General features: G+C 52.4%; 1 protein-coding gene across 1 annotated transcript; it reads left to right on the top strand.

Annotated features, from left to right (window-relative positions):
• Positions 1-4: 4 nt before the first annotated feature.
• Positions 5-25,210, top strand: LOC143803657 (germ cell nuclear acidic protein-like). The gene is made up of 9 exons (XM_077281438.1): positions 5-36; positions 222-301; positions 402-521; positions 800-845; positions 1,291-1,432; positions 23,336-23,468; positions 23,879-24,086; positions 24,267-24,560; positions 24,887-25,210. Exons 1-8 carry the CDS (start codon positions 5-7, stop codon positions 24,349-24,351), a joined length of 846 nt encoding a protein of 281 aa, XP_077137553.1. The 3' UTR covers positions 24,352-24,560; positions 24,887-25,210.

Raw genomic sequence — 25,210 nt, 5'->3', positions numbered from 1 at the left:
TAGGATGAATCACATCTTCTCCAACGCTGAGCTCCGGTCCCATTGGGAGACATTTCTATTGAGTGTCCTTCATCCCAGCGTCATATAAGACTCTGGTGGTTCCTGGGCTCTGGATTATTTTATCTGATTCATTTTTATCTGTAATTTCATCCATAATTTCATTGAGTTTTAATATTAGATTTTTTTCCCAACTAATTCCTATTTCTATATTTGTTTTACAGTTCCACCAATGTCATTGTTATATCTGATGATGATGATGATGATGATTATTCTAGTGGCGAGGAAGCATCATCTCACAAACGTAAGGAGTAATTAGCTGTGTTTTCTAGACGCATCCTAGATTTCTGGTATTGGACATATTCCATTGATCCATTTTCTGTTCTGTTCTATGTTATTCACAGGACTCAGGACTTCTGATAATGAAGCTGCCATTGTCCATGAACAGTGCGCATCTCCAGTGATCGTTAGTGACAGCGATGATGATGACTGTATAATAATGGCACCAACATCTCCATTCAGTGGTCAGTGTCCAAAGCTGTGGATTATTTCACAATCTATACAGATTACATATATTTCACCTAAATATAATCTAACAATAGACAGATGCGTCTTGACCTGATAGCCAACAAGTGGTCATAGCCATCACGCTTAGAGTAGTGGCCATGAATATCTGGTGCCTCCTCACTCCCTTTCAATCAAGGACTGCAGATTTTGCTCCTCTCTAAGAATATTATACAGATGCCAAATGTAATAATTACCAAAGATGAAAAGATTTTTACTGCTCTATGTTTCCTTCCAGATACAGAATTATCCGGATACCTGGAGAGTTCCACCTCGGAAGAGCAGTAAGTTCTATAAAGTTATAGGATACACTGTAAACTAATAAGTGGTGCACCCTACTGGTGGACATCCTCAGCCATCTGCTCAGTTCACAAAATCCAGCACTATTGCATCCCTTTATTTGCACCCCCAATCCATGTCAGGGTTTAGTTAGTCCCCCTCTCCTCCCTGTGTAACTCCTGACACCCAATGAATCCTTCCACCCGCGCTCATATATCAATGATATTGGGTTCTTACATTAGCATTTTCGGGATATTTATTTCAGTGATGATTCCTCCACCTGCCCGGACTCATAGCTAATTGCTGGCTGCTCCTATTGTATATGTGCCCCTGACCTTCTACCACTGGGGTGACTGGATCCCTAAATGGGAAATCCCTTCTAAATTGTAGGGGAAAGGAATGTTCTGAGATATAATCTAAGGCTTCATGTATGATCTTCCGTTCTTCTAGGCCTATTTGTACCATCGAAGGCTGCTTTATACAGGATATCACATGCCCCACATCTCCATATGTGAAAGATTTCCAAAAGACCAAGCATGAGTTGGCGACGCGGCTGTTAAAGCTGTACAATCGCACCGTGTTTGGGAACGAGGTAAAATATTATTATCCCTCAGGTTGTACATCTATCATCTATATTGTGCTATCTGTATCTCTACATGTAAACTTCTTTGTAATAAATCATCGATAACCTTTACTATTCCTCTGTGTAAAGAGTTATAGAGGTGCGGAGGTAGCAGTCACCCCCGGGCCCTGGTGCCTACGGGAGTCTTTAGGACCAGTAGTCACAAGTAGTGTTGAGCGATACTTTCCGATATCGGAAAGTATCGGTATCGGAAAGTATCGGCCGATACCGTCAAAATATCGGATCCAATCCGATACCGATACCCGATCCCAATGCAAGTCAATGGGACGAAAATATCGGAATTAAAATAAACCCTTTATAAACTTGTAGGTTCATTCTACATGAAGGAAAACAACTAAGAATAATGTAGGATGTATTGGGGGACGTGGCGGAGATATTAAAGGGACAGAGGTTTAGCCCAATGTAATAGAATAGCAGGATTTTTAATTTTTTTTTATGAAGTTCGGCGTTAGAAAGAATTTGACTATGTTATTTTTTTTTTTTTTTATGTCAGATATTGATGTTTCACTACTTCCACGCCCTTCACCTTCTTTTTTACTTCTCCCACGCTTTCTTCTTAATTATCCTCATCATCAGCTTCTTTGACATCAACTTCTTCACCTTATTCATCTTCTTCTTCATCTTCTACCTATTATTTTTTGGGTTACATTGTTCATATTCTTTTTATTTTACTATTATCTTCATCATATTCAACTTCTTCATCATATTCTTATTTGTGACAGGCATTCCCGTAGTTGTTATCTATAAAAGTTTGAAGATTACACCTTCCGTTCTGCCTGTCACAAACCAGTTACATTTGTCCGCGTTCAGTTTGGCCTGCAGCATCAGGCTTTATCCAGGGGCACCACGAGGAGGAACGGACTCACCCCCATACACTGCTTAGTCTTCTTCTGCTTATAATTTACATAATATTTTTTTGCTCTGATATTTTGTGTTATGCTTAATGTCCTTCTGCTCTTTGTTCTGCAGCCTCTTGTTCTTCTGCTTCTCGGTCTTCCAGGTCGTCGTCGTCTCCAGGGTCGTCGTCTCCGGGGTCGTCGTCATCGGGGTGGTCTCCGGGGTCGTCGTCATCGGGGTGGTCTTCAGGGTCATCGTCTCCAGGGTCGTCGTCATCACGGTGGTTGTCGTCTCTGGTGTCGTCGTCATCTTAGGGGTGTTCTTCCGGGTCATCGTGTTTAGTCTCTTGAACTTGGAAATGTAGCAGAAGGTACAAGAAGGCTGAGAAAATGCCGAGAACCAGCTGATGGAACTGGAACTCGGATGGCTACCCGAAGGTCCAAGAGCCAATGGAACTACCGAGGACCAGCTGACGTTACTGGAACCCGGTTACTAAGCAGGAGGTACCCGTGCCTGAAAGCACTACCAAGGACCACCTGACGTTGGTGGAACTCGGATACCCAGAGGGAGGCACCTAAGCCAAAGGCTCTGCCCGGAACCAGCTGACGGTACTGGAACCAGGATGGGGAGCAGAAGGTACAAGAGCAAAAGACACTGCCGAGAACCAGCTGACGGTGCTGGAACCCGGATGGGTAGCCGAAGGTCCAAGAGCCAATGGAACTACCGAGGACCAGCTGATGTTACTGGAACCCGGTTACTAAGCAGGAGGTACCCGTGCCTGAAAGCACTACCAAGGACCACCTGACGTTGGTGGAACTCGGATACCCAGAGGGAGGCACCTAAGCCAAAGGCTCTGCCCGGAACCAGCTGACGGTACTGGAACCAGGATGTGGAGCAGAAGGTACAAGAGCAAGTGTCTGCGTGGCTTTTGCAGGACACGTTGCCGGCTGCACAGCAGGGGAACAGCTGGCGGTGCTGGACCCCACTGACACATTGGCGAGGTGTTTGGCTCTGTGCAGCCAGCACTTCCGGACAGCAACGAGCGGTGTTGTAGCCCGGGCTCTGCAGGGGGAGCAGAGTGTAGGCCGAAGCCTACTTGAACCAATTTCAAAGGTAACCTTTAACCCCCCCTCAGGGGTTAGAAAGTAGAAGAGCCACAGCTTATGCAGCAGTAGTGCTGCACAAGTCAAAGGTTGCTCTTTTAATTTCGCTCCTTGCACACGCTGAATGAAACACGTATAACATTTAGCCCTTTATACAGTCAAACTGTGTTGGAGGCGCGAGTTCCCTTTGTAATGAGACGCAGCACAGATGTCAAGAATCCCACCTTGGTGCTGGGTGCAGCCTCCTGAGCGTTGTTATTTGCTGTACAGGAGTCTGCGCTGTCGTGTTATCCCCTGGCCTAGCGCTGTTAGCGCTGCCCATCTTCTGACCTCATTTAATGTTGGCCGGTGCGGTTCGCGATGCCCATGAATCCCAGCCCCGCAGTGTATTGACATAGTTTAAACACTGCGGGGCTGGGATTCATGGCCTGGCGCAGTACATATGTTCGCCTCTCGCTTGGGTTCTTACACCTGCTTCAGACTATGTGGCGTCAGCTGATCCCTTATCGCATGCCACGGCCATGAAGCCGCACAGTCCGAAGAAGGCGGAAGGAGATGAGGGACAGGCGAAGTGATGCACTGCTCCTGCCCATCAAACACACCCTCGCAGTCCCAATAAATAAGACACCGAGGGGCGTTGTGTGGGTCAGGGCGGCCGCAGAGGCGCAGCCAGCCAAACAATGATGCCAGAAGACGGGCAGCGCTACCAAGGGGGTTGCAGCGTGTCATTACAAAGGAAAGTCACACCACCGGGACGGTTAAATGGTCACACAGAGGACACATTGCAGACGTGTTTTCAGTTCCACATGTGCGAGGAGAATACGTTTCTGAGCCACCTTGCACACATGCAGCATTACCGCTGTACAAGGTGGCTGGATAACGTAAAAACGCCTGGGGGAGGGGGGACAGGTTCCCTTCAATTTCAGTTCTTGTGTCTGCGTGGCTTTTGCAGGACACGTTGCCGGCTGCACAGCAGGGGAACAGCTGGCGGTGCTGGACCCCACTGACACATTGGCTGGTGTTTTTCTCTGTGCAGCTAGCACATCTGGGCAAAAACTGGCGGTGTGTTAGAGCCCAGGGACAGCAGGAGGAGGAGCAGGAGGAGGAGGAGCAGGGGGAGGGGAGTGTAGGCCGAAGCCTGCACAGGCGGCAGCTTTGGGTGTGTTGTGTCTGCGTGGCTTTTGCAGGACACGTTGCCGGCTACACAGCAGGGGAACAGCTGGCGGTGCTGGACCCCACTGACACATTGGCGAGGTGTTTGGCTCTGTGCAGCCAGCACTTCCGGACAGCAACTAGCGTTGTTGGAGCCCGGGCTCTGCAGGTGGAGCAGAGTGTAGGCCGAAGCCTAATTGAACCGATTTCAAAAGTCACCTTTAACCCCCCCTCAGGGGTTACAAAGTAGAAGAGCCACAGCTTATGCAGCAGCAGTGCTGCGCAAGTCAAAGGTTGCTCTTGTAATTTTTCTCCTTGCACACGCTGAATGGAACACGTATAACATTTAGCCCTTTATACAGTCAAACTGTGTAATGGAGGCGAGAGTTCCCTTTGTAATGAGACGCAGCACAGGTGTCAAGAATCCCACCTTGGTGCTGGGTGCAGCCTCCCGAGCGTTGTTATTTGCTGTACAGGAGTCTGCGCTGTCGTGTTATCCCCTGGCCTAGCGCCGTTAGCGCTGCCCATCTTCTGGCATCATGTAATGTCGGCCGGTGCGGTTCGCGATGCCCATGAATCCCAGCCCCGCAGTGTCTTAACATTGTTAAAACACTGCGGGGCTGGGATTCAGGGCCTGGCGCAGCACATATGTTCGCCTCTCACACTCGGGTCCTTACACCCGCTTCAGACTGTGCGGCGTCATCTGATCCCTTATCGCATGCCACGGCCATGAAGCCGCACAGTCCGAAGAAGGCGGAAGGAGAGGAGGGACAGGCGAACTGATGCACTGATCCTGCCCATCAATCACACCCTCGCAGTCCCAATAAATAAGACACCGAGGGGCGTTGTGTGGGTCAGGGCGGCCGCAGAGGCGCAGGCAGCCAAACAATGATGCCAGAAGACGGGCAGCGCTACCAAGGGGGTTGCAGCGTGTCATTACAAAGGAAAGTCACACCACCGGGACGGTTAAATGGTCACACAGAGGACACATTGCAGACGTGTTTTCAGTTCCACATGTGCGAGGAGAATACGTTTCTGAGCCACCTTGCACACATGCAGCATTACCGCTGTACAAGGTGGCTGGATAACGTAAAAACGCCTGGGGGAGGGGGGACAGGTTCCCTTCAATTTCAGTTCTTGTGTCTGCGTGGCTTTTGCAGGACACGTTGCCGGCTGCACAGCAGGGGAACAGCTGGCGGTGCTGGACCCCACTGACACATTGGCTGGTGTTTTTCTCTGTGCAGCTAGCACATCTGGGCAAAAACTGGCGGTGTGTTAGAGCCCAGGGACAGCAGGAGGAGGAGCAGGAGGAGGAGGAGCAGGGGGAGGGGAGTGTAGGCCGAAGCCTGCACAGGCGGCAGCTTTGGGTGTGTTGTGTCTGCGTGGCTTTTGCAGGACACGTTGCCGGCTACACAGCAGGGGAACAGCTGGCGGTGCTGGACCCCACTGACACATTGGCGAGGTGTTTGGCTCTGTGCAGCCAGCACTTCCGGACAGCAACTAGCGTTGTTGGAGCCCGGGCTCTGCAGGTGGAGCAGAGTGTAGGCCGAAGCCTAATTGAACCGATTTCAAAAGTCACCTTTAACCCCCCCTCAGGGGTTACAAAGTAGAAGAGCCACAGCTTATGCAGCAGCAGTGCTGCGCAAGTCAAAGGTTGCTCTTGTAATTTTTCTCCTTGCACACGCTGAATGGAACACGTATAACATTTAGCCCTTTATACAGTCAAACTGTGTAATGGAGGCGAGAGTTCCCTTTGTAATGAGACGCAGCACAGGTGTCAAGAATCCCACCTTGGTGCTGGGTGCAGCCTCCCGAGCGTTGTTATTTGCTGTACAGGAGTCTGCGCTGTCGTGTTATCCCCTGGCCTAGCGCCGTTAGCGCTGCCCATCTTCTGGCATCATGTAATGTCGGCCGGTGCGGTTCGCGATGCCCATGAATCCCAGCCCCGCAGTGTCTTAACATTGTTAAAACACTGCGGGGCTGGGATTCAGGGCCTGGCGCAGCACATATGTTCGCCTCTCACACTCGGGTCCTTACACCCGCTTCAGACTGTGCGGCGTCATCTGATCCCTTATCGCATGCCACGGCCATGAAGCCGCACAGTCCGAAGAAGGCGGAAGGAGAGGAGGGACAGGCGAACTGATGCACTGATCCTGCCCATCAATCACACCCTCGCAGTCCCAATAAATAAGACACCGAGGGGCGTTGTGTGGGTCAGGGCGGCCGCAGAGGCGCAGGCAGCCAAACAATGATGCCAGAAGACGGGCAGCGCTACCAAGGGGGTTGCAGCGTGTCATTACAAAGGAAAGTCACACCACCGGGACGGTTAAATGGTCACACAGAGGACACATTGCAGACGTGTTTTCAGTTCCACATGTGCGAGGAGAATACGTTTCTGAGCCACCTTGCACACATGCAGCATTACCGCTGTACAAGGTGGCTGGATAACGTAAAAACGCCTGGGGGAGGGGGGACAGGTTCCCTTCAATTTCAGTTCTTGTGTCTGCGTGGCTTTTGCAGGACACGTTGCCGGCTGCACAGCAGGGGAACAGCTGGCGGTGCTGGACCCCACTGACACATTGGCTGGTGTTTTTCTCTGTGCAGCTAGCACATCTGGGCAAAAACTGGCGGTGTGTTAGAGCCCAGGGACAGCAGGAGGAGGAGCAGGAGGAGGAGGAGCAGGGGGAGGGGAGTGTAGGCCGAAGCCTGCACAGGCGGCAGCTTTGGGTGTGTTGTGTCTGCGTGGCTTTTGCAGGACACGTTGCCGGCTACACAGCAGGGGAACAGCTGGCGGTGCTGGACCCCACTGACACATTGGCGAGGTGTTTGGCTCTGTGCAGCCAGCACTTCCGGACAGCAACTAGCGTTGTTGGAGCCCGGGCTCTGCAGGTGGAGCAGAGTGTAGGCCGAAGCCTAATTGAACCGATTTCAAAAGTCACCTTTAACCCCCCCTCAGGGGTTACAAAGTAGAAGAGCCACAGCTTATGCAGCAGCAGTGCTGCGCAAGTCAAAGGTTGCTCTTGTAATTTTTCTCCTTGCACACGCTGAATGGAACACGTATAACATTTAGCCCTTTATACAGTCAAACTGTGTAATGGAGGCGAGAGTTCCCTTTGTAATGAGACGCAGCACAGGTGTCAAGAATCCCACCTTGGTGCTGGGTGCAGCCTCCCGAGCGTTGTTATTTGCTGTACAGGAGTCTGCGCTGTCGTGTTATCCCCTGGCCTAGCGCCGTTAGCGCTGCCCATCTTCTGGCATCATGTAATGTCGGCCGGTGCGGTTCGCGATGCCCATGAATCCCAGCCCCGCAGTGTCTTAACATTGTTAAAACACTGCGGGGCTGGGATTCAGGGCCTGGCGCAGCACATATGTTCGCCTCTCACACTCGGGTCCTTACACCCGCTTCAGACTGTGCGGCGTCATCTGATCCCTTATCGCATGCCACGGCCATGAAGCCGCACAGTCCGAAGAAGGCGGAAGGAGAGGAGGGACAGGCGAACTGATGCACTGATCCTGCCCATCAATCACACCCTCGCAGTCCCAATAAATAAGACACCGAGGGGCGTTGTGTGGGTCAGGGCGGCCGCAGAGGCGCAGGCAGCCAAACAATGATGCCAGAAGACGGGCAGCGCTACCAAGGGGGTTGCAGCGTGTCATTACAAAGGAAAGTCACACCACCGGGACGGTTAAATGGTCACACAGAGGACACATTGCAGACGTGTTTTCAGTTCCACATGTGCGAGGAGAATACGTTTCTGAGCCACCTTGCACACATGCAGCATTACCGCTGTACAAGGTGGCTGGATAACGTAAAAACGCCTGGGGGAGGGGGGACAGGTTCCCTTCAATTTCAGTTCTTGTGTCTGCGTGGCTTTTGCAGGACACGTTGCCGGCTGCACAGCAGGGGAACAGCTGGCGGTGCTGGACCCCACTGACACATTGGCTGGTGTTTTTCTCTGTGCAGCTAGCACATCTGGGCAAAAACTGGCGGTGTGTTAGAGCCCAGGGACAGCAGGAGGAGGAGCAGGAGGAGGAGGAGCAGGGGGAGGGGAGTGTAGGCCGAAGCCTGCACAGGCGGCAGCTTTGGGTGTGTTGTGTCTGCGTGGCTTTTGCAGGACACGTTGCCGGCTACACAGCAGGGGAACAGCTGGCGGTGCTGGACCCCACTGACACATTGGCGAGGTGTTTGGCTCTGTGCAGCCAGCACTTCCGGACAGCAACTAGCGTTGTTGGAGCCCGGGCTCTGCAGGTGGAGCAGAGTGTAGGCCGAAGCCTAATTGAACCGATTTCAAAAGTCACCTTTAACCCCCCCTCAGGGGTTACAAAGTAGAAGAGCCACAGCTTATGCAGCAGCAGTGCTGCGCAAGTCAAAGGTTGCTCTTGTAATTTTTCTCCTTGCACACGCTGAATGGAACACGTATAACATTTAGCCCTTTATACAGTCAAACTGTGTAATGGAGGCGAGAGTTCCCTTTGTAATGAGACGCAGCACAGGTGTCAAGAATCCCACCTTGGTGCTGGGTGCAGCCTCCCGAGCGTTGTTATTTGCTGTACAGGAGTCTGCGCTGTCGTGTTATCCCCTGGCCTAGCGCCGTTAGCGCTGCCCATCTTCTGGCATCATGTAATGTCGGCCGGTGCGGTTCGCGATGCCCATGAATCCCAGCCCCGCAGTGTCTTAACATTGTTAAAACACTGCGGGGCTGGGATTCAGGGCCTGGCGCAGCACATATGTTCGCCTCTCACACTCGGGTCCTTACACCCGCTTCAGACTGTGCGGCGTCATCTGATCCCTTATCGCATGCCACGGCCATGAAGCCGCACAGTCCGAAGAAGGCGGAAGGAGAGGAGGGACAGGCGAACTGATGCACTGATCCTGCCCATCAATCACACCCTCGCAGTCCCATTAAATAAGACAACGAGGGCTGTTGTGTGGGTCAGGGCGGCCGCAGAAGCGCAGCCAGCCAAACAATGATGCCAGAAGACGGGCAGCGTTACCAAGGAGCTTGTTGCGTGTGTCAATACAAAGTCAAATCACACCTGAGGGACGTTTTAATGGTCACAGAGGACACATTTTAGACGTGTTCACTTCAACATGGGCAAGGAGAATAAGTTTCTGAGCCACCTTGAACACATGCAGCATTACTGCTGTTCAAGGTAGCTGTAAAACATAGAAACACCTGGGGGAGGGGGGACAGGTTCCCTTCAATTTCAGTTCTTGTGTCTGCGTGGCGGTCGCAGGACACGTTGCCGGCTACACAGCAGGGGAACAGCTGGCGGTGCTGGACCCCACTGACACATTGGCTGGTGTTTTTCTCTGTGCAGCTAGCACATCTGGGCAAAAACTGGCGGTGTTAGAGCCCAGGGTCAGCAGGAGGAGCAGGGGGAGCGGAGTGTAGGCCGAAGCCTGCACTCGAGCAAGTTGAAAGGAAACCTTTAACCCCCCCCCCCCCCAGGCGTTTGTAGCTGAAAGAGCCATTGTGTACAGCACTAATGCTGGAAAAGGTAAACTTAGCTCTTTTAATTATGGTCCTTGTACATGCGGAACCTAACATTTATGAAATGTGTCCCCACACAGCGTTAAACCGTCCGGTAGGTGGAACTTTCCTTTGTCGTGTGACGCAGCACAGCCATCATTTTTACCCCCTTGTCGCCGTTCGCCCCCTCCTCAGCGTTCTTTGAATCTGTCCCGGAGCCTGCGCTGTTAGGTTAGCCCATGGCCATGCACACATGTTGCGCTGCCCGTCTTCTGACCTCATTTGGTGTCAGGCTGGCTGCGCCTGTGCGGGTGCGCTGGCCGAGATCCCGCCTCGCAGTGTCGTCTAATGTAATCCCACCGCGGGCCTGTGATCCGTGCCCGTGCGCAGTGCATATCCTCTCCTCTCACTCCCCTCCCTACGGCTTTTTCAGACTGTGCGGTGTCACGGCCGTGGCATGCTATTAGGGACCAGCTGACATCGCACAGTCTGAAGAAGCCGTAGGGAGGGGAGTGAGAGGAGAGGATATGCACTGCGCACGGGCACGGATCACAGGCCCGCGGTGGGATTACATTAGACGACACTGCGAGGCGGGATCTCGGCCAGCGCACCCGCACAGGCGCAGCCAGCCTGACACCAAATGAGGTCAGAAGACGGGCAGCGCAACATGTGTGCATGGCCAAGGGCTAACCTAACAGCGCAGGCTCCGGGACAGATTCAAACAACGCTGAGGAGGGGGCGCACGGCGCCAAGGGGGTAAAAATGATGGCTGTGCTGCGTCACACGACAAAGGAAAGTTCCACCTACCGGACGGTTTAACGCTGTGTGGGGACACATTTCATAAGTGTTTGGTTCAGCATGTGCAAGGAGCATCACGAAAAGAGGCACTTTTTCCCTTTGCATCATTACTGCTGCACAAGGTGGCTCCTTCAGTAACAAACGCCTGGGGGGGGGGGGGTCAAGTTCCCTTACATTTAACTTGTTGTGCCTGCGTGGCGGTCGCAGTACACGTTGCCGTATACACAGCAGGGGAACAGCTGACGTTACTGAACCCCAATAACAGAGGAGGGACTGTTGACTGTGCGTACAGCACTTCTGGACGGCAACTGGCGGTGTTGGAGCCCAGGGACAGGTGGAGGAGGAGGAGGTTGGAGGAGGTAGGAGGGATTGCCACACACACAGCAGGGGAACAGCTGACGTTACTGAACCCCAATAACAGAGGAGGGACTGTTGACTGTGCGTACAGCACTTCTGGACGGCAACTGGCGGTGTTGGAGCCCAGGGACGGGTGGAGGAGGAGGAGGTTGGAGGAGGTAGGAGGAGGTAGGAGGGATTGCCACACACACAGCAGGGGAACAGCTGACGTTACTGAACCCCAATAACAGAGGAGGGACTGTTGACTGTGCGTACAGCACTTCTGGACGGCAACTGGCGGTGTTGGAGCCCAGGGACAGGTGGAGGAGGAGGAGGTTGGAGGAGGTAGGAGGGATTGCCACACACACAGCAGGGGAACAGCTGACGTTACTGAACCCCAATAACAGAGGAGGGACTGTTGACTGTGCGTACAGCACTTCTGGACGGCAACTGGCGGTGTTGGAGCCCAGGGACGGGTGGAGGAGGAGGAGGTTGGAGGAGGTTGGAGTAGGTAGGAGGGATTGCCACACACACAGCAGGGGAACAGCTGACGTTACTGAACCCCAATAACAGAGGAGGGACTGTTGACTGTGCGTACAGCACTTCTGGACGGCAACTGGCGGTGTTGGAGCCCAGGGACAGGTGGAGGAGGAGGAGGTTGGAGGAGGTAGGAGGGATTGCCACACACACAGCAGGGGAACAGCTGACGTTACTGAACCCCAATAACAGAGGAGGGACTGTTGACTGTGCGTACAGCACTTCTGGACGGCAACTGGCGGTGTTGGAGCCCAGGGACGGGTGGAGGAGGAGGAGGTTGGAGGAGGTAGGAGGAGGTAGGAGGGATTGCCACACACACAGCAGGGGAACAGCTGACGTTACTGAACCCCAATAACAGAGGAGGGACTGTTGACTGTGCGTACAGCACTTCTGGACGGCAACTGGCGGTGTTGGAGCCCAGGGACAGGTGGAGGAGGAGGAGGTTGGAGGAGGTAGGAGGGATTGCCACACACACAGCAGGGGAACAGCTGACGTTACTGAACCCCAATAACAGAGGAGGGACTGTTGACTGTGCGTACAGCACTTCTGGACGGCAACTGGCGGTGTTGGAGCCCAGGGACGGGTGGAGGAGGAGGAGGTTGGAGGAGGTTGGAGGAGGTAGGAGGGATTGCCACACACACAGCAGGGGAACAGCTGACGTTACTGAACCCCAATAACAGAGGAGGGACTGTTGACTGTGCGTACAGCACTTCTGGACGGCAACTGGCGGTGTTGGAGCCCAGGGACGGGTGGAGGAGGAGGAGGTTGGAGGAGGTTGGAGGAGGTAGGAGGGATTGCCACACACACAGCAGGGGAACAGCTGACGTTACTGAACCCCAATAACAGAGGAGGGACTGTTGACTGTGCGTACAGCACTTCTGGACGGCAACTGGCGGTGTTGGAGCCCAGGGACAGGTGGAGGAGGAGGAGGTTGGAGGAGGTAGGAGGAGGTAGGAGGGATTGCCACACACACAGCAGGGGAACAGCTGACGTTACTGAACCCCAATAACAGAGGAGGGACTGTTGACTGTGCGTACAGCACTTCTGGACGGCAACTGGCGGTGTTGGAGCCCAGGGACAGGTGGAGGAGGAGGAGGTTGGAGGAGGTAGGACGGATTGCCACACACACAGCAGGGGAACAGCTGACGTTACTGAACCCCAATAACAGAGGAGGGACTGTTGACTGTGCGTACAGCACTTCTGGACGGCAACTGGCGGTGTTGGAGCCCAGGGACGGGTGGAGGAGGAGGAGGTTGGAGGAGGTAGGAGGAGGTAGGAGGGATTGCCACACACACAGCAGGGGAACAGCTGACGTTACTGAACCCCAATAACAGAGGAGGGACTGTTGACTGTGCGTACAGCACTTCTGGACGGCAACTGGCGGTGTTGGAGCCCAGGGACGGGTGGAGGAGGAGGAGGTTGGAGGAGGTTGGAGGAGGTAGGAGGGATTGCCACACACACAGCAGGGGAACAGCTGACGTTACTGAACCCCAATAACAGAGGAGGGACTGTTGACTGTGCGTACAGCACTTCTGGACGGCAACTGGCGGTGTTGGAGCCCAGGGACGGGTGGAGGAGGAGGAGGTTGGAGGAGGTTGGAGGAGGTAGGAGGGATTGCCACACACACAGCAGGGGAACAGCTGACGTTACTGAACCCCAATAACAGAGGAGGGACTGTTGACTGTGCGTACAGCACTTCTGGACGGCAACTGGCGGTGTTGGAGCCCAGGGACAGGTGGAGGAGGAGGAGGTTGGAGGAGGTAGGAGGAGGTAGGAGGGATTGCCACACACACAGCAGGGGAACAGCTGACGTTACTGAACCCCAATAACAGAGGAGGGACTGTTGACTGTGCGTACAGCACTTCTGGACGGCAACTGGCGGTGTTGGAGCCCAGGGACAGGTGGAGGAGGAGGAGGTTGGAGGAGGTAGGAGGAGGTAGGAGGGATTGCCACACACACAGCAGGGGAACAGCTGACGTTACTGAACCCCAATAACAGAGGAGGGACTGTTGACTGTGCGTACAGCACTTCTGGACGGCAACTGGCGGTGTTGGAGCCCAGGGACAGGTGGAGGAGGAGGAGGTTGGAGGAGGTAGGAGGGATTGCCACACACACAGCAGGGGAACAGCTGACGTTACTGAACCCCAATAACAGAGGAGGGACTGTTGACTGTGCGTACAGCACTTCTGGACGGCAACTGGCGGTGTTGGAGCCCAGGGACGGGTGGAGGAGGAGGAGGTTGGAGGAGGTAGGAGGAGGTAGGAGGGATTGCCACACACACAGCAGGGGAACAGCTGACGTTACTGAACCCCAATAACAGAGGAGGGACTGTTGACTGTGCGTACAGCACTTCTGGACGGCAACTGGCGGTGTTGGAGCCCAGGGACGGGTGGAGGAGGAGGAGGTTGGAGGAGGTAGGAGGAGGTAGGAGGGATTGCCACACACACAGCAGGGGAACAGCTGACGTTACTGAACCCCAATAACAGAGGAGGGACTGTTGACTGTGCGTACAGCACTTCTGGACGGCAACTGGCGGTGTTGGAGCCCAGGGACGGGTGGAGGAGGAGGAGGTTGGAGGAGGTTGGAGGAGGTAGGAGGGATTGCCACACACACAGCAGGGGAACAGCTGACGTTACTGAACCCCAATAACAGAGGAGGGACTGTTGACTGTGCGTACAGCACTTCTGGACGGCAACTGGCGGTGTTGGAGCCCAGGGACAGGTGGAGGAGGAGGAGGTTGGAGGAGGTAGGAGGAGGTAGGAGGGATTGCCACACACACAGCAGGGGAACAGCTGACGTTACTGAACCCCAATAACAGAGGAGGGACTGTTGACTGTGCGTACAGCACTTCTGGACGGCAACTGGCGGTGTTGGAGCCCAGGGACAGGTGGAGGAGGAGGAGGTTGGAGGAGGTAGGAGGGATTGCCACACACACAGCAGGGGAACAGCTGACGTTACTGAACCCCAATAACAGAGGAGGGACTGTTGACTGTGCGTACAGCACTTCTGGACGGCAACTGGCGGTGTTGGAGCCCAGGGACGGGTGGAGGAGGAGGAGGTTGGAGGAGGTAGGAGGAGGTAGGAGGGATTGCCACACACACAGCAGGGGAACAGCTGACGTTACTGAACCCCAATAACAGAGGAGGGACTGTTGACTGTGCGTACAGCACTTCTGGACGGCAACTGGCGGTGTTGGAGCCCAGGGACGGGTGGAGGAGGAGGAGGTTGGAGGAGGTTGGAGGAGGTAGGAGGGATTGCCACACACACAGCAGGGGAACAGCTGACGTTACTGAACCCCAATAACAGAGGAGGGACTGTTGACTGTGCGTACAGCACTTCTGGACGGCAACTGGCGGTGTTGGAGCCCAGGGACGGGTGGAGGAGGAGGAGGTTGGAGGAGGTTGGAGGAGGTAGGAGGGATTGCCACACACACAGCAGGGGAACAGCTGACGTTACTGAACCCCAATAACAGAGGAGGGACTGTTGACTGTGCGTACAGCACTTCTGGACGGCAACTGGCGGTGTTGGAGCCCAGGGACAGGTGGAGGAGGAGGAGGTTGGAGGAGGTAGGAGGAGGTAGGAGGGATTGCCACACACACAGCAGGGGAACAGCTGACGTTACTGAACCCCAATAACAGAGGAGGGACTGTTGACTGTGCGTACAGCACTTCTGGACGGCAACTGGCGGTGTTGGAGCCCAGGGACAGGTGGAGGAGGAGGAGGTTGGAGGAGGTAGGAGGAGGTAGGAGGGATTGCCACACACACAGCAGGGGAACAGCTGACGTTACTGAACCCCAATAACAGAGGAGGGACTGTTGACTGTGCGTACAGCACTTCTGGACGGCAACTGGCGGTGTTGGAGCCCAGGGACAGGTGGAGGAGGAGGAGGTTGGAGGAGGTAGGAGGGATTGCCACACACACAGCAGGGGAACAGCTGACGTTACTGAACCCCAATAACAGAGGAGGGACTGTTGACTGTGCGTACAGCACTTCTGGACGGCAACTGGCGGTGTTGGAGCCCAGGGACGGGTGGAGGAGGAGGAGGTTGGAGGAGGTAGGAGGAGGTAGGAGGGATTGCCACACACACAGCAGGGGAACAGCTGACGTTACTGAACCCCAATAACAGAGGAGGGACTGTTGACTGTGCGTACAGCACTTCTGGACGGCAACTGGCGGTGTTGGAGCCCAGGGACGGGTGGAGGAGGAGGAGGTTGGAGGAGGTAGGAGGAGGTAGGAGGGATTGCCACACACACAGCAGGGGAACAGCTGACGTTACTGAACCCCAATAACAGAGGAGGGACTGTTGACTGTGCGTACAGCACTTCTGGACGGCAACTGGCGGTGTTGGAGCCCAGGGACGGGTGGAGGAGGAGGAGGTTGGAGGAGGTAGGAGGGATTGCCACACACACAGCAGGGGAACAGCTGATGTTACTGAACCCCAATAACAGAGGAGCGACTGTTGACTGTGCGTACAGCACTTCTGGACGGCAACTGGCGGTGTTGGAGCCCAGGGACAGGTGGAGGAGGAGGAGGTTGGAGGAGGTAGGAGGGATTGCCACACACACAGCAGGGGAACAGCTGACGTTACTGAACCCCAATAACAGAGGAGGGACTGTTGACTGTGCGTACAGCACTTCTGGACGGCAACTGGCGGTGTTGGAGCCCAGGGACAGGTGGAGGAGGAGGAGGTTGGAGGAGGTAGGAGGAGGTAGGAGGGATTGCCACACACACAGCTGGGGAACAGCTGACGTTACTGAACCCCAATAACAGAGGAGGGACTGTTGACTGTGCGTACAGCACTTCTGGACGGCAACTGGCGGTGTTGGAGCCCAGGGACAGGTGGAAAAGCAGAGGAACACAATGTAGGCCGAAGCCTGAGAAAGTCGAAAGGGAACCTTTAACCCCCCCCCAAGGCGTTTGTAGCTGAAAGAGCCAGCTTGTGCAGCACAAAAGATGCAAAAGGAAAAGGTGGCTCTTTTCATCATGCTCCTTGCAAACACAGAACTAAACACTTATAAAATGTGTCCCCTGCAACCGTAAAACCGTCCCGGAGGTGGGACTTTCCTTCGTAATGTGACGCAGCCCAGCCGTCATTCCTACCCCCCCGGCGCCGCGCACCGGCTCCTCAGCGTTGTTTTATTCCGTCAAGGAGCCTGCGCTGTTATGTTATCCCGTGGCCAGGCACACTTAGCGCTGCCCGTCTTCTGGCATCATTTGGTGTCTGGATGGCTGCGCCTGTGCGGCCGCGCTGGCAGAGAGCCCGCCTCGCAGTGTCTTCTGATTTAATCCCACTGGGGGCCTGGGAATCATGGACATGCGCAGTGCATATCTGAACCTCCACCTCTCACTCATCTCCCTATGGCTTCTTCAGACTGTGCGGTGTCACGGCCGTGGCATGCTGTTAGGGACCAGCTGACACCGCACAGTCTGAAGAAGCCATAGGGAAATGAGTGAGAGGTGGAGGTTCAGATATGCACTGCGCATGTCCATGGATCCCAGGCCCCCAGTGGGATTAAATCAGAAGACACTGCGAGGCGGGCTCTCTGCCAGCGCGGCCGCACAGGCGCAGCCATCCAGACACCAAATGATGCCAGAAGACGGGCAGCGCTAAGTGTGCCTGGCCACGGGATAACATAACAGCGCAGGCTCCTGGACGGAATAAAACAACGCTGAGGAGCCGGTGCGCGGCGCCGGGGGGGTAGGAATGACGGCTGGGCTGCGTCACATTACGAAGGAAAGTCCCACCTCCGGGACGGTTTTACGGTATCAGTGGACACATTTTATAAGTGTTAAGTTCTGCGTGTGCAAGGAGCTAAACAAAAATAGCTACCTTTTCCTTGGGCAGCATTACTGCTGCACAAGGTGGCTCTTTCAGTAACAAACGCCTTGGGGGGGGGGGGACAGATTCCCTTACATTTCAGTTGTTGTGTCAGCGTGGTGGTCGCATGACACATTGCCGGCTACACAGCTGGGGATCAGCTGACGTTACTGAAACCCAATAACACTGGGTCGTATGTTTTGACTGTGCAGACGGCACGTCTGAGCCTCAACTGGCGGTGTTGGAGCCCAGGAATTTAAGTTCAGGTGGTAGAAAGATGAACACAACAGGAGACCTGGATAACGTATACAGTGACCTAATTATTCAATCAGGAGGAGGAGTGGCAAATTCCGGCGAGATCCAGGCCTTGTTCATTTTCAGGAAAGTAAGCCGGTCAACGTTATCGGAGGATAGTCGCATGCGACGGTCAGTTAGTACACCACCTGCAGCACTAAAGACACGTTCCGATAATACACTGGCCGCAGGGCAAGACAGCACCTCCAATGCATACTGGCTTAGCTCTGGCCATGTATCCAGCTTTGAGACCCAAAACTTGAAAGGGGAAGAGCCGTCTGGGAGTACAGCAAGAGGGCAAGACATGTAGTCTGTCACCATCTGACGGAACCGTTGCCTCCTGCTGACTGGAGCCGTCTGTGATGGTGTAGACTTTTGTGGCGGGCACAGAAAACTGTGCCACAGTTCGGCCATACTGGTCTTGCCTTGGGCAGAGGCACTGCTTCTGCTCCCTCTTTGTGCAGAGCCTCCACCACGGCCTGGACGCACTGAGCTGCTTTGGAATGCACTAGCAGCACTTCTCTCAGTTGGAATGGAGAAGATGATGGAATTGACCAGTGTGTCTTGGTACTCCCGCATTTTTCGCTCCCGGTTCAACGGTGTGATGAGGCTTTCTACGTTGTCCCGGTAGCGAGGATCGAGGAGGGTGAACACCCAATAATCAGACATGTTGAGAATGTGGGCGATGCGGCGGTCGTTTCTCAGGCACTGCAGCATGTAATCCACCATGTGCTGCAGACTGCCAACTGCCCAAGAAACGCTGTCCCCTGCTGGAGGCGTGATCTCTGCCCGCTCGTCATCACCCCACCCTCGCTGTACACACTGAGTACTGGACAATTGTGTAACTCCCTCCTCTGGACGGATGTCTTCCTCCTCCATTGACTCCTCCTCATCCTCCTCACAAACGGTCCCCTGCCTACGCGTTTGTGAGGAACCACGTGGCGCTGACTGTCCAGAAGATGATGGAAATGGTGAATCCTCATCCTCCACCTCTTCCACAACATCATCCCTTAGCGCTTGCAGTGATTTTTCAAGCAGGCAGATAAGGGGGACAGTCATGCTGACTAGTGCATCATCTGCACTCGCCATCCGCGTGGAATAATCAAAGGGACGCAAAACCTGGCAGACGTCATTCATAGTGGCCCACTCTGTGGTTGTGAAGTCTGTACGGCGCTGACTGCGACTTTTTTGCGCCTGAAGCAGCTGGTACTCCATTACAGCTTGCTGCTGCTCACACAACCGCTCCAACATATGTAACGTGGAATTCCACCTGGTAGGTAGGTCACATATGATGCGATGTTCCGGCAGGCGGTGTCGGCGCTGCAGAGCCGCAATGCGCGCTTTTGCCGTGCTGGAACGCCGCAAGTGAGCACACTCTAGGCGGACCTTGTGCAGCAGTGCATCAAGATCCGGATAGTCCCTCAAAAAGCTCTGCACGACCAAATTGAGCACATGTGCCAGACATGGGATGTGAGTGAGGTTGCCGAGGCCCAGAGCTGCCACCAGATTTCGGCCATTATCACACACTACCATGCCTGGCTGGAGATTCGCTGGCACAAACCACACATCGCTCTCCTGCTTGATGGCATTCCAGAGCTCCTGCGCTGTGTGGCTACGATTCCCCAAGAAAATTAATTTCAAGACGGCCTGTTGACGTTTGGCCACGGCTGTGCTCATGTCGGTCGTAACATGTACACGTTCATCACGGGTCCATGTGGAGGTGGACTGTGACGGCTCCTGCAGCGATGATTCTGAGGAACTGGTGTAAGAGGAGGAGTCAATGCGTACAGAATGGATTCCTGCAATCCTTGGAGTGGGCAGGACACGTCCTGCGCCACTCGCACGGTCTGTACCCGGCTCAACGACATTAACCCAATGGGCAGTGAGGGAAAGGTATCGCCCCTGTCCATGTTGACTGGTCCACGCATCGGTGGTGAGGTGGACCTTGCTACTGACGGCGTTCAGTAGCGCGTGTTTTATGTGTCCCTCCACATGCTTCTGCAGGGCAGGGACGGCTTGCCTGCTGAAGTAAAAGCGGCTGGGCACATTGTACTGTGGGACTGCCAATGACATCAAGTCACGGAAGCTGTCAGTCTCCACCAGCCTGAATGACAGCATTTCCAGTGACAGAAGTTTGGCAATGCCTGCAGTCAGAGCCTGTGCTCGTGGGTGGTTTGATGAGAAAGGCCGCCTTTTCTCCCATGCCTGTACTACCGATGGCTGTAGACTGGGCTGGGAGTGTGTGGATGACTGGGAAAGTGGCGCTGCGGGTGGAATTACAGCGGGTCTCTGGACAACAGGGGCAGAGGTTCTTCCACGGCGATCCTGGGAGGACGCCGAACCAGCTGCGTGTGAGGTAGAGGAAGAGGCAACACGAGCTGAAGAGGTGGTAGCTGCCGCTGTTGGTTGGCCTACCTCTTCAGTGTGTTTTTCTAACTCCGCCGGGTGCCTGTTGCGCACATGTTTCCACATGTTGGAGGTATTGAGGTTGCTGACATTTTTCCCTCTTTTGACTTTTTGATGACACACGTTGCATCTGACATAGCAAATGTCATCTGCAACTGTGTCAAAAAAGGACCAGGCACTGCAAGTCTTGGGAGCGCCCTTTTTGGCTTTTGGAAGAGACATGCTCCTAACGGGTGCCAAAGCGGAGGCTGCAGGATCCGCAGTCTTCCCCCTCCCTCTCCCTCTTTGGGCCGTACGGGGAATCTCTTCCTCAGAGCTGCTCCCACCACCTTCCTGTCCCTCACGCCAAGATGGGTCGAGGACCTCATCATCTACACTACCCTCTGCCCCCAACTGCTCCTCCTGGGTAGTCTCAGCAGCAGAGCACGCACCAGTAAGTGGCACCTGAGTGTCATCATCAGCTGATGCGGCCTGCGATGTGGTGACAGGAGCCACTGGCCCACCCGCCTCTTCAGAGGAAGACAGAAAAAGCTGTTGGGCATCACTGCACCCTGCCTCTTCTTCCATTTCTCCAATGCTGCTTGGCTGGCCCCCTGTTTCCAAGCCAAGAGATTCAGAGAACAGAAGTAGAGACGGCTCCTGTCCTGGGCTCTCTGTCTGCCTGGGCAATTTGGCAGGTGGTGAAGAGACAGATGGCTGCTCTCCAGTGCTCTGTGTCTGAGAGGATGTGGCACTAATGGAAGTTGATGCATTAGCTGCCATCCATCCGACAACAGCTTCAATTTGTTCTTCACGCAGCAGCGGTGTACGGCGCTCGGACACAAAGCTTCGCATGAACGACTGTTGCCTGGTGAAAGTGGGTGCTGATGAGTCACCGGTGCCCGCAGCAGGCACAGAATCCCCACGTCCCCTCCCTGCTCCGCGACGGCTCCCACGCCCCCGTGCCTTACTCACTGCCTTCTTCATCTTGGTTGACTGATAAAGATAAGCAGAAAAGTACTAACGGATTTGTGTGCTTATTCCTGAGCAACTCCTCCTAACAGGTATAAGAAGCACTAATTATCTAAAGTGTGGACTAGACTTTAATATGAGCTAATGTGGCCTACACAAATGTAACGTGGTGTCACTGGTGTGTTTGGTGAACTTTATTATTTATTTATTTTTTTGGGGCTGAACTGACAACAGATAGAGCTGCAGTCACACGGAGACCGTGCAGACAGACGTAAACGGCGCTACAAGGCCCAAAAACCCTCCTCTACTTTATCCTATGTAGTGTTTTTCCACAAATTAGCTGGAGACGGGTGGAAAGACACTAATAGGATTTTTTTGAATAAATTAGCAGCAGACTACACTATTTGGAAAAAAAAGAAAATTGATTTGGCGGTATGACGCAGTGAAAAACCCTGAGCTGGAGACAACCAGGCTATAGCTGCTCACAGATTACAGGGCGAGCTGCAGTCACACGGAGACCGTGCAGACAGCCGTAAACGGCGCTGCAAGGCCCAAAAACCCTCCTCTACTTTATCCTATGTAGTGTTTTTCCACAAATTAGCTGGAGACGGGTGGAAAGACACTAATAGGATGTTTTTAAATTAATTAGCAGCAGACTACACTACTTTGAAAAAAAAGAAAATTGATTTGGCAGTATGACGCAGTGAAAAACCCTGAGCTGGAGACAACCAGGCTATAGCTGCTCACAGATTACAGGGCGAGCTGCAGTCACACGGAGACCGTGCAGACAGCCGTAAACGGCGCTGCAAGGCCCAAAAACCCTCCTCTACTTTATCCTATGTAGTGTTTTTCCACAAATTAGCTGGAGACGGGTGGAAAGACACTAATAGGATTTTTTAAAATTAATTAGCAGCAGACTACACTACTTTGAAAAAAAAGAAAATTGATTTGGCGGTATGACGCAGTGAAAAACCCTGAGCTGGAGACAACCAGGCTACAGCTGCTCACAGATTACAGGGCGAGCTGCAGTCACACGGAGACCGTGCAGACAGCCGTAAACGGCGCTGCAAGGCCCAAAAACCCTCCTCTACTTTATCCTATGTAGTGTTTTTCCACAAATTAGCTGGAGACGGGTGGAAAGACACTAATAGGATTTTTTAAAATAAATTAGCAGCAGACTACACTACTTTGAAAAAAAAGAAAATTGATTTGGCTGTATGACGCAGTGAAAAACCCTGAGCTGGAGACAACCAGGCTATAGCTGCTCACAGACTACAGGGCGAGCTGCAGTCACACGGAGACCGTGCAGACAGCCGTAAACGGCGCTGCAAGGCCCAAAAACCCTCCTCTACTTTATCCTATGTAGTGTTTTTCCACAAATTAGCTGGAGACGGGTGGAAAGACACTAATAGGATTTTTTTGAATAAATTAGCAGCAGACTACACTACTTGGGAAAAAAAAAAAAAAAAAGGAACAGTATGAGGCAATGAACCACCCTCCCTGAACTGAATACAACCAACTATGGATGGCCTATGTGGCTGCACTCAGACTGGAGACTGGGCTGCACTCACACACACACACACACAGACCCTGCAGATCGCTGTGAAAACAGCGCTACAAGGCAAAAGCAAGGTGAATAGTAGGTGAACACAGCGGTTGCTAAATTAGCCTTTGGAAAGCACAAAGAAGCAAATCGCTATCTCTAAACTGTCCCTCAGTCAGCAAACAGCGTCCTGTCACTAACTGAATTCACAGCAGAGTGATCGCAAAATGGCGCCAGCGACTTTTAAACTGCATCATGACATCATTACACCAGCCAATCACAGCCTTGCCAGTAGTTTCATGCCCTCCATGCTAAACAGGATGTGCCCACACTTGGAATCAATCTCATTGGCTGAATTTCTGCTTTTTGAATCTTAGAACTTCCGATTCCGGTATCCGATACGCGGCAAGTATCGGAATCCCGGTATCGGAATTCCGATACCGCAAGTATCGGCCGATACCCGATACTTGCGGTATCGGAATGCTCAACACTAGTCACAAGTTATACCTCCATATTGTAGTGTCCTAGAAGGGACTGCATTTTCAACTTTCTTTTATTGAATTACTATATAATGTATTTTATTTCTTCATTTCTCATCTTTAGCTTCCTGAAGATAAAATACAATTTAAGTGGAGTAAAAGACTGAGGGCCACATCTGCATTCTGTTATAACATCTGGAAGGATAATGATCAATATTCCACTATTGAACTGTCGGATAAAGTGTGTGACTCCGCAGGTAAGTTTGATATGACAATCATATGGCAACAATGTGGTATTTTGATGGAATTAACAAATTGTTAGGACCAGACCAAAATTACTGCAACTTTCATAGTTCTTAACTGGATTGGATCATTGAAACGCCTTTAAGGACCCTTTTTCCTTAATTGTGGGGAATCTGGAGGTGAACAATGCATAAAATACACATAAATAATGACTTCCAGGGATGTAACTAGAAATTACTGCGTTGATGGATTAGAAGAGTCAGCCGGGGTGATGGAGATCCTTCAGGTCCTATAGTTGGTGAAATTTCCAAAGCTCCAGGGCAAATGTCTCTTGAGTCTTCCCTAAACTATGGGCTAGCATATTGGCACTTGTCATGTAAAGTATCTTTATAAGTTATAGTAATGGTATATTTTCTATCTTTAGAGCGCCTTAGAGACACATTGGCACATGAATTGTGCCATGCCGCCTGCTGGCACATTGATGGCATGCAAAACGATGGCCATGGTCCACTCTGGCTATCCTATACTGAAATGGTCATCTCTGCTCACCCTGAACTACCACCAGTGAGCATGTATCACGCGTATGACATCAATTACACGTATAACTACGTGTGTGCAGGGTGTGGATACAGGTAAGGAGATATTTTATTATATAATTATAAAGAAACTACACTAATTCAACTAATATTATGAGATCAGAAGATCACTGAAGACTGAGATCTAATTTTCCATGTATAATAATGTCCTCCCTCTAATAACTAATATTTCTGCCCTTTCTTGTCTGATAATCCATGTTTTTTCTGTCTCCATAGAGTCGGGCGCTTCACAAAAATCAGAGAAGAGAAGACATTTTGCCGTAAATGTGGGGGCAGTCTTCTCATTCAAAATACCAGCTAAGATCCTGAGGACTGTCCATCTCCTTGAGATCATAACTCCATCCACATCTCAGGTAGACCTGTAGCCCAGCTTCATACTCCATCCAGACCTCAGGTAGACCTGCACTCCAGATATTACACCTGAATCTGGAAAAATCCAACAAAACCTGCAGAACCGTAATCCGGGCCGTACTACCAAGCAGAAGCGATATATTGCTTCCGTTATCAAATGTAAGTATATATAGTATGTTCTATAAATTGTATAGTAACAATATACACAACATTCATACAATAGTCAGTGTCCAGTACATGTCGGGAAACAATGTCTTACATACTCACATTAGAAAGGATGGCAGATTTTTATGGTAAAGTTGTATAGTGACAGTATTCAGTACACAATATTTATACAATCGTCAGATGCCAGTTCATCTCAGGCGGATTAAGATTACAGTATTAAAAGAAATAATAAGCGAGCAAAGGAAATATCAATTTTTCTTAACTTTTTCTGTAAAAAGTTGATTGTGTTAACAAATCATTCCTATTATCCACATTCACAGAATATGATCACGGATGCACCTCTTCATCTAAAAATAAGAATCCTGTCCACGGCCGGCATGTTTTTCCGAAGGCTATGAACATGTGGACGACGTGACATCTCCAAGCAGAGACTATGCTGACAACTCCTGTGAGTGTACATCCTAATGGAGAGCTGCTATCTGCCAGAGTCCTCATAAAGCCCGGAAGAGCAGAATTATACCAACCATTGGCCTACTGCAGTAGAAGAGGAAGAGTGTGCTGAGAACATTTCATAAAATTAAAAATTAAGCAAAAAAATACAGAAGACCAAAGAAAGTTAACTCAAAATATATTCTATACATAAA

This window comes from Ranitomeya variabilis, chromosome 2 (assembly GCF_051348905.1).
Source record: "Ranitomeya variabilis isolate aRanVar5 chromosome 2, aRanVar5.hap1, whole genome shotgun sequence".
Lineage (NCBI taxonomy): Eukaryota > Metazoa > Chordata > Amphibia > Anura > Dendrobatidae > Ranitomeya > Ranitomeya variabilis.
Note: the sequence above shows the minus strand (reverse complement) of the source record. Positions and strands in the feature narration are given on the sequence as shown.